Genomic DNA, 10,031 nt, shown 5'->3' with positions numbered 1-10,031 from the left:
TCACCTACGATTGCTACATGCTATATTCATAACAAATCTTTTGTCTACACAAGCGTATACAGCTGGACAATTTTTCAATTTTTCTCCCATAAGAGACACTTCTCCATATCCCTATACTCATAAGATAAACATATCAATTTGTAAAACTTCTTCGTTTCTACCAATTAGGAAGTTTATCTATGGTTTCTGCATAATAGACTGGTTGGAAGTCATAATTCTTTGGCATTCTGATGCGTACGACCATAGAGAAAGTTAGTGGTGATTGTGAAGTGTTACTTTTTCAAATTGCCATAGAACTAATAATTTGAGTGTAATACGTACGTCATTTCCCTTGTAGTGGCTTACGTTCTTCATTATTTTTCATCTTTTTTCAAGTGTCAGAAATAAAACGCGTCTCGTTATTAAGTCTTGTTCTGTCATTGTAATATGTCCGCCAAATTTGTCAGTTTTGCTATATCATCTTTAATAAGTATTTAACCGAAAATAGCAAAAAGTGGACAAAGACTAAACTGAATATAGTGTTATTTACTTTATTTAAGACTGTTATATTCATTTCAAAGGAGCAAAATGAAAGTGACACTAAAGAATCTTCAACAGCAAAGCTTTATTGTGGATATAGAGGCGACTAATACGGTAATGTATATCTTTATGTCATGAAGGAATGTTTGTTAATATTTATATATGTTTCAGGTTAAACAACTAAAACAAAAAATTGAATCCGAAAAGGGAAAAGACTATCCTTCTGAAAACCAGAGACTGATTTATGCAGGTCATTATAAATAACTGACATTTTAAAGATATTTGTGACTAAATGTTTCTTTTGCAGGCAAAATACTTACTGATGAAACTGTTCTATCAGAATATAATATTGACGAAAAAAAGTTTGTTGTGATAATGGTAACAAAGCCAAAACAACCTGAGAAAACTGAAAGTGGAGATGGAAATTCTAGTACTACAAGGTTTGCTGAATGCTTAATAAAATATGAGCTATTAAAATATCACATCTTTGTTCATCTAATACTCTTGTATCTATTTTAATTACATGTTATAAATTATAAATGAGACAAAGTTTCAATAACCTCACTATATTCATAGATGATTCTCTAGCATATTTGTTTCGAAACATTCATCCAATCTCGATTGTTTTTTTTTCTAGACAAACCAATAGATATGAATTGGTTTAATTTTTATTTTATTTTAAATTGCTAAGAAAGTAGAACCATGAAAAGTTATATTATAAAAGTTACACTTTTCAGTACACCTGCAACTCCAGTCTCCCAACCTACTCAGCCTGCTTCTACTGAAGTTACAATTCCAGTATCTCAACAAACTCCTAGTGTACCATCTTCTGTAAGTAGTGTTGCCGAATCTACATTACTGATGGGTGATGAATATGAAACAATGGTACAAAATATAATTGATATGGGTTATATAAGAGACCAAGTTGAACAAGCATTACGTGCTAGTTTTAATAATCCTGAGAGAGCAGTAGAATACCTCATAAATGGTATACCACCAATGGATGAATCTGTAAGTAGAATAGTATTAAATTGTTATAATGTAATGAGAATTCTAGTATTAAGCATATAGTATGATGAAGTATCAAAAAAGATAAATTGACACAAATAAAAATAAATACATAGAGATACTAATAACTAGAATTTTTCATTTTACAGATATTGAGGCTGAACTTGATTATTAATTTTGGTTCTACTTTAACATGCAAATTTGTTACTTTAGTTAATTGATGCATATTTTTACACTTTTGACTATGATTTAAATAAAACAAAAATATGAACATGTTTCAGTTTTACATTCAACTCTATTCCTTTTCAACTTGTTTTGAAGTTGTTCCATGCATATTGAATTTTTAAAAATGCTTATTTTCTAAATATGTGAAATAAGAGACCCATAAACAATAATAAAATTTGCAGAACTACTAGGTGAATAAGATTCACTGTAACCAACAATTAACAAAGAAATTTTCATTTGAATAATCTCCTATCAAGCGATAACTATATGTTTTGCCATAGGATGTGAGATACATTCCCTGGAAATTTTAGACCCCTAGATCTAGAACATTCTTAAAGGAATCTATTTGAATTATTTGACCTTTTGTTTTATTTTCAATTTTTGAGAATATTTTCATTTTGTGGTTATATTGGTCTGGATAATTAATAAAATTGTATCATTTGAATCACTTGATACAAATCAACTCAATCCTGGAAGGTGTTTAGGATAATTTTCTAGAATTGTCGCATAAATAAAATTACTACATGCTTAGTACTCAAGAATTGCTGTTTTTAGTTATGGAAGAAAATTCTTAATTCAAATTCACTTGTAGAAATATGAGACTCATTAAAAACTCTTGTAATTTATTTGATTTGTTGGAGTTCTAATAGCCATCCAAATTCAATATTCAACAAAAAAAATTCTTATTTTGTTAGTGTAAAATCACATTTTCAGCAAACAAATAAGATCATTTATAGTTTAATTTTATAAAATTCCCACTTAATTTACTCCAAATTTATGTTTTATTTTCAGGTAAATGAGACTACTGATCTTTCAGGAGTAGATGAAAGACAGTCTGATACAGATGATCCACTAGCATTTTTGAGAACTCAACCACAGTTTCAACAGATGAGACAAGTTATTCAACAAAATCCACAACTTCTTAATGCAGTATTGCAACAAATCGGACAAACTAATCCTGCGTTGTTACAATTGATATCTCAAAATCAAGAATCTTTCGTCAGGATGCTCAACGAACCAACCCCTGGAGCTCTAACAACTGAAACTGGAAATATTACAGGTAATTCTCTAACATATGTAAACTGATCACAAAATAGATTTTCCTTTGTTTGAAAGTGATTATTTTGATACCCTAAAGTTCACATGTTATTTTTCTATGAGTAGGCTACTATGAAAAAAGGAAAAAAGTCTTCCTTGTTATATATGCCAGTTTTGTTCAATATTTTTAAGTATGACAACTATTAACTATTCACTCCTTTATGTTTTTGATGTTTCCTTGAATGATTGAGAGACTTTTTCCTTTTTCAATATAACCTTGTTAATGCATGTTATTTAGGTACTAACCCTTTCAGTACATTTGACGAATGAGACTCGTAATCTGTTTACTTAGGAGAAGTTACAATGGAGTCTGAGTCCTCATTTGAATTTGAGAAGCAGGCGTTTATTTTGGCGTTGATTGCAAACAATTGCTTGTTGTTTGTTTTTGACATCTTATAGTTACAAATGAGGTCAATTCCTTCTAGAATTCTTGTATATATAACACTATATAAGATGTCTTAATTAAAAAATTCATTTTATGACATCAAAATTGATAATTCCAATGAAGTAAAATTAAAGCTATATTATAATAGAGATTACAGTGAATTAGAGAATGAAAATGATGAAAACGATAATAAATTGGAAAGTGATACTGACGATAGTGAAGTAATAACAGTAAGTCGAAAACGCACGCGACTTTTATCGAGCGATTAATGTTTTTTACCTGTGCAAATTAGGTGATAATCCCACACCATTGAAAGTGCTAGACCAAGTTCTTGCTGAATTTTTTTGGTAAATGATAGAAGTTGAAACGAATAGATATGCCAGTCAAATAATTGCGAAAGAAGGTGCAAATAAAGAAAACCAAAAGTGTTTTTAATACCCCAATTTTTGAAGCCACTATGCCACGGGATAGGTTTTTTGATATAACAACATTCCTTCACTTTACAGACAAACGAAAAGTTTGTTAAAAATGATATAATTAGAAAGATCAAAAATTTAGTTGATTATCTGAATAATACATTCGACAATTTTCATACTTCAGAGAGTGTTGTATCACTATATTAATCTCATATGAAGTTCTAAGGACGTTGGAGAGTTATATTCAGTTCAATCCATCGAAACGACCGCGATTTGGAATAAAAATCTATAAACTTTGCGAGTCTTCATTCAATACAGGTTACTGTATTAGTTTTACAAGCTATGTTTGCACAGATAAAATACCAGGAACTGATCTGATATACCGGCGTCGGAAAGTGTTATCTTATCAACTAATTTTGTAAAAAAGGCTACACACTATACATGGACAATCAGTATTCGTTTCCACAATTATATTCAAAATTACTGGAACAAGATACAAATGTAGATGGAACTGTGCGACAGAACAGAAAACACACGCTAAAATAGTCTACTTCCCTCAAAATAAAAAAGGTTAAAATTTTATAATCCCACAGTTTATTAGCACTAATAAGGAAAGATAAAAAGATGTATACATGCTTAGTACCAAACATTCAAATATTGATTTATTTGATACAGGAAAGCGAAAAAAGAAAGATGAAAATTTCGACAAAGTAATCAAATATAGTCGAATATTGTGAGGAAATGCGTGAAAGGTTACAAAAAATGGCGTTTATATAATACATGACTATTTTCAATACACATGCTCTACATAATAAAGTCAATTGTGCAACCATTGTCCAATTTCGTTTAAAAATCGCTGAAGAATTATTGGCACAAGTGGTCCTGTCAAATTAAAATACCTGTGAGCGTCCTTCAAGTAACCACATGTGCCACATCGTTTGCAAGCGAAAAATTGGGCACATTTACCGGAGAAAAGATAGAGTTGGTTCTTCTTATTTATAAATATTTCTATTGTGTTTCGTTTAAATATTTATTTACATTTTTTAATTGAAATATTCTTTCAAAAATATATTTACATCAACACTGTACATTTGTTGGTTTCATAGGGATAGTCTTGGTCTGTATTGTTTGCATGTTTGACTTACTTTCTTTGTGATCATATAAAATATCTTATACACAAAGCTCACTTCATGCTGAGTATAATTGTTTTGGATTAATCAAATATTTTCCAAAATATCTTCATAAATGAGCTTATGGCCAACCATGTTTTTAATTAAAATTGACCCAACTACTAGAAAAAACTGACAGTAATTTGTCACTGCTTTTGTTAGAATTGCCAGCACTCTTTGTGAGGTTGAGAATTGATTTAATATATCCTTCTTATCGACGCCACTTTCATTTTCAAGTAAATCTAGTAACCAATTCTTTTTTGTTAAATAAAAACGCTTGTTATCAAATAAAAATTATAATTACTTTCTTATTTTATTTTTAGCTGGATCTTTAGGAACCCAGGCAGCAGCAGGAGGTCCTCCACAGGGTGTGATACAAATAACCCCACAAGACAAAGATGCCATTGAAAGGTTAAAAGCATTGGGCTTCCCAGAACATTTGGTAGTACAGGCCTATTTTGCTTGTGAAAAAAATGAAAATTTGGCCGCTAACTTCTTATTATCTCAAAATTTCGACGAATAATTTTGCTTACAGAGTTACTGTTTTTTTTTGTTTTGTTTTTATATTGCTCTCAGGCACACTAAAACCCATCTGTTGACTTTTGAATTGAAAGTTTCCATACACTTTATTTATATATAAGTGGTTTATCCCTAAGATAACAAAATTGATTGATCCACTTTAACAATTTAGTAGACAATCATAATATAGTGAGGGATTTAAAAAGTATGATCAAGAAAGATACTAGTCATTGTTAAGTTTTATAGTTCCATCAAGATTGAGGTCTGCTTGTACAAGTTCCTTTAACAAACATGAATTAAACTCAAGAAATTATCAATTTGATATTTTCTATCTGCTTCTATAACAGTTATATTCGTCAGTTCACCAAATTTACTTGCCCTAATTGGTATGTCAGATGTCTTAGCTTCTATATTGTATTTTTTATGTCTATGCACAAGCCAGACAATTTCATAGAGGAGACTAGATGTAATAACTTTTTAAAGAGAGAATACCACAGATATATTGATCAGCAGGTAATTGAAGTAGATTTTGGGATAGTCATTAGTTCTATATTTTTTTTGTATAATGTAAAATTTAGAGTACAACCTTTTATTTTTAGTCTGTGAAATTTAATCAGATGAAAATATCTTGACATGGTCAAAATAAAATTAAAAATAACATAAATGGAGTTAGAAGTTGTACTAGCCCCTGTTTTCTCTATCACTTTATTTCCTTATTCGATATCTAAAGAAGTAAAAATGTTAACGTAGAACTATTTTCACTTCTTCATATTGACTTCTAGTTAGCCGTACAAATAATCAATAATATTATTATGGGCAATCACTTATCTCATAATGTGTATGGCTTCAGCTTTCTGGTGGGTATTTAGCGGTATGTTTCTTATTTGTAATATCACATTTTCATTTTTTGTTTCAGTTGGATTGTGTATCTTGCTGTACATAGCCTGAAAAATAAATTGATAAAAACTGCTTGAAATTTTTTCTAAAATTTAATTTGTAATATAACTAGTAATTTTCCAAGGAAAATACTTTTCTGGTTATTTATTGTAATGAATAATTTCTTCAAGTCACAATGTTAAACTTACAATGTCTAGAAAATATATTTAACAGTGCAATGTTTTTTAATGTTTTTATCTTAATATTCCTTCTTTATTATGTATATTCATTTAATATATGAAGAAATATGTGAAAAAAAAGAAAAAATCAAGTATTATAATTAGACAATAAAAAATAAATACAATGAACAATCCGAAAAATTCAGAAAGAAAAACACTTGTAGATACACCACACTGTTTTTATAAAACAATATTTGAGAATAGAAAAACAAAACCCACATTGAAAATGAAGTGTTAATAGAGGAAAAATATGTCAAAAATGGGACCTCTGTTTCAACTCTACCTAGTTTTCCCAATAAAATTATATTTAATACTCAAATAGGTTAAATAAATCTACTTTTTCTAAATATGAGTGCATGCATGACTCATGAAAGAGGGTGGGGTACTCTATTTCCTAATTATCAGTTTTTAAAGCAATAACATATTCATCACGGGATTGTATTTGTAGCAGTCTTCCAATGTTTTATTTTCCTCTGTAAAATATTTATTGTAGTTTAGGGTGTGATACCGAAAAGGTATATTGCATTTTTCTCTACTTTCATCGCGTTAAAAGTAACTGTATGCATGGATATCAGGACAGAATCTAACCTAACAGATATTCTATGTTAGCTGTTCTGTTCGGATACAGTTGATTCTGATTTTGTCTCTAAATTCTTTGAAGCATCTTTTGTGTAAGATAAACAGTGAAAAACTAAGGTTAAGACTAAAACAAGCATGTCAAGTAGGTAATATTTATTTTCAAATCTATATTTTGCTCTGTTACAGAGAGTATTAGTTTTAAATTTATATTTAAATAACAAGATTTGTTAAGTACGATACTTCATCAAGTAGATTCCTATTTTGCAAAAGAATTTATACAATGCAAGCAAGTTTAAGCAGTTTTAATCGAGGCACTATTTTGTTTTTGTAAAAATTATTAAAGCTAAACATTCAAAACTTAGGGTTTAAACTTATTTAGTAATTAAAACTATGATTTTTGAATGAATTTTATTTATATTACAATTTATACAGGGCACTGCTAATTTTAAGAAGGAAAGTAGGAGAATAATATGAAGTCAACAAAATTTCTTTTACGAGGCTAGAAATTTTCTTACAATTCACATGGATCGACAAATAATGGGAGCACAAATGGAATGTTTAGGAAGAGAATTGATTTTTTCTGCAAATTTTTAATCTAATAAAGAAATCCGCAGTAGTTAGTTAGTAGACTTGTTTTCCTCTGCCAGAATATCCGATCGATGTACACAATAATTTTATTTGAAAGCCATACCTCAAGCATATTGACATATATATAAATATATATCTTTATATGGCTGCTTTTATTCTATTTTCTTTTAATTCTGACATAGATAAACAATATAAATACAGAACATCCTGCGAATTTTATTTGCAGCGATGGTTATCAATTATCTACAATATGAAATACAGGTATCTTGCGCATAATCACTAAAACTCCTATACAGTTAAAGCTCAACTGTTCCGACTTGGATCATATTGGTACCCGATGAGACCGCAGAAAAGATTTTGTTTGGTTTGGGACTTGGTAAATTAGAGCGCAAGAAGTTTTTTCATGTTTTGAGTAGGAAATGTAAACGGTGGCATTAAATTTAAAAATTGAGAATCAATTAGAAGCTAATGAATGAAGTTAACAATCATAGATATTTGCTAAAAAAGTTATCTCTTGATTGATCATAGGTATATGATAATAATGTTGAACCAACTCTTAATCATCCCAATGGAAATATCAAATGTCAAATATATGTGCGCTCTTGGATTGCAATACAATAAAATCCAATTTGTGGCAAAACAATTTAGAGCTCCAGAAATAATGTACCAACTCATGTATCTTTGCTTGTTTGTATTTTTTTAGCCTATAATTACACTGTAATTATTACTCATCTCGTAATGGCCGAACTGTACCTTCTTAGTATCATTTTATTCATCTTGGCAATATTTAACAGTAATAGCGTACCCTGTATAAGTTAATTTGTATATTCGAAAATATATTTTGAAAAATATGCAGACATGTGATGTGTAGATATAAATTCACAAGTTCGATACCAAAATCCACTTTTTCATCGGCAGGAAAATATTTGGACAGTTATAAATTTTTGAGATCTTTTTAAGTTATACGAGATCAATGAAAATTAAAAAATCAACTTATTTAGTTTGAGACTTGGTTGAATTTTATGAAATTAGAAATAAAATATATCACTCAAAATGTACAATTGTCTGAATCTGGAGTGAACAAAATGATAAAATTAACTGCGCAATGCAAAATGAATAAAATATTTGGTTGAGTTAGAACTACAAGAACATTTAATCAGCAAAAAAGCTGCTTATTGTAAATATAAAGCAAGCTGTCACTGAAAGTTTTTTTCTCAAAATGTGTTGAAAGTGAGGTTTAATTGCTTTAAATAAACCTCATGCTACAATGTTGTAACTTTGAAAGTTTTAATCAATCAATACCGAGGGCTGCCTTTTTGGTTTTGTTAACACACAAAAATTAAGATCACCATTAATCAAATTAACCATAAATGAAAATTTTATTTAATAATAACGAAATCACAATCTCACAAAATTTTTAGTGGTCCTACGCGCAAATACATTAAAACTTAAGTGAAAAAAATTCGTTTCTTGTTGGATACCATAAATATTTCCGATAAAATTTTTTGCTGATACATGAATTTGTGAGAAAATATAGTGAGATAAACACTACCATAACTATTCACACTTAGTTTTTGAGAAAATTGAATTAATAAAAAAATATAGTTTTTCTCGATACTTTTAACGATTTCCAGTAATCAATAAGTACTAGTTTACTACTTAAGAGATTTGGTAGGCCAATTCATTAATTTTCGAGAAATAATTATTTTTAAACTCTATCTTTAATTTGATTCGAGATCTTTATGTAAGTGTGAAGAGACTGCCCTCATAAACATTTTAATATCTGGTATCTGAGTATTTTTAAATAATAAATTAAATAAATCTATAAATAGAAGCAACAAAAACTTACTAACAGTTCATGTTAGTAGATGAACATAACAAATATTGTAAAATTTTATAAACGACTGTCCCTTATTTATATTTTTACCCTACTATTTATTAAGATCACAATTGAATAAACACTATGCGATTTTTCTTTCCAATTCTATTCGTCGTTTTCGCTTTCATGGGCAAACTTCAAGAACACCTGTTCCAACGTTGTTTGACTAAAACTATATTCTTCAATGTCCAGCTCTACTTTAGCTGAAAAAATATGAATTTCAATTGAATTTAACCATATGATAACAAAAATATATAATGTATATGTTCAGTTTTATTTTCTAACTGTTGCATCTTTTCATGAATTTGATAGTGTAGGTGTTCAGGGATTGTAAAGTATATAATCAATAATTGTTCATTTATTTCTACTATACTTATTTTTGTATAAGTTTCGATATATCAATAGATAAGTCAGTCCGAATTTCAGTGAGCTTGTCAAATAATGTCAAGATTGTTGCCTTGTTTTAGTATAATTTCTGCTGTCTTGCCTACTAATTTAGAAGTAAAGCATTGAATAAAGGTTACAACAACT

The 10,031-nt window shown here is 29.0% G+C and overlaps 2 protein-coding genes across 3 annotated transcripts in view; one reads left to right on the top strand and one right to left on the bottom strand.

The window, feature by feature from the left end:
* Window positions 1-75: 75 nt before the first annotated feature.
* LOC130451678 (UV excision repair protein RAD23 homolog A) lies at window positions 76-10,024 on the top strand. The gene is made up of 6 exons (XM_056790855.1): window positions 76-633; window positions 691-769; window positions 827-959; window positions 1,257-1,530; window positions 2,545-2,812; window positions 5,144-10,024. The coding sequence occupies exons 1-6, from the start codon at window positions 568-570 to the stop codon at window positions 5,341-5,343; spliced, it is 1,020 nt and encodes a 339-aa protein (XP_056646833.1). The 5' UTR covers window positions 76-567; the 3' UTR covers window positions 5,344-10,024.
* The window catches only part of LOC130451676 (ATP-binding cassette sub-family A member 10-like), a 51,522-nt gene continuing 48,662 nt past the window's right edge, over window positions 7,172-10,031 (bottom strand). For both annotated transcript variants that reach the window (XM_056790850.1, XM_056790849.1), the window contains exon 28: window positions 7,172-9,703. In XM_056790850.1, coding sequence (XP_056646828.1) covers window positions 9,606-9,703 — 98 coding nt within the window. In that variant the 3' untranslated portion in view covers window positions 7,172-9,605. The remainder of the gene's footprint in view (window positions 9,704-10,031) is intronic.

Source organism: Diorhabda sublineata, chromosome X, assembly GCF_026230105.1.
Source record: "Diorhabda sublineata isolate icDioSubl1.1 chromosome X, icDioSubl1.1, whole genome shotgun sequence".
In the NCBI taxonomy this organism is placed as follows: Eukaryota; Metazoa; Arthropoda; class Insecta; order Coleoptera; family Chrysomelidae; genus Diorhabda; species Diorhabda sublineata.
Note: the sequence above shows the minus strand (reverse complement) of the source record. Positions and strands in the feature narration are given on the sequence as shown.

Bases quoted from the DNA above. Each gene is read 5' to 3' on its own strand.
- LOC130451678 (XM_056790855.1), top strand. From the start codon at position 568: ATGAAAGTGACACTAAAGAATCTTCAACAGCAAAGCTTTATTGTGGAT. The intron at 770-826 runs GTCATTATAAAT...TTTCTTTTGCAG, and splicing joins CCAGAGACTGATTTATGCAG to GCAAAATACTTACTGATGAA. The intron at 960-1,256 runs GTTTGCTGAATG...TACACTTTTCAG, and splicing joins GGAAATTCTAGTACTACAAG to TACACCTGCAACTCCAGTCT.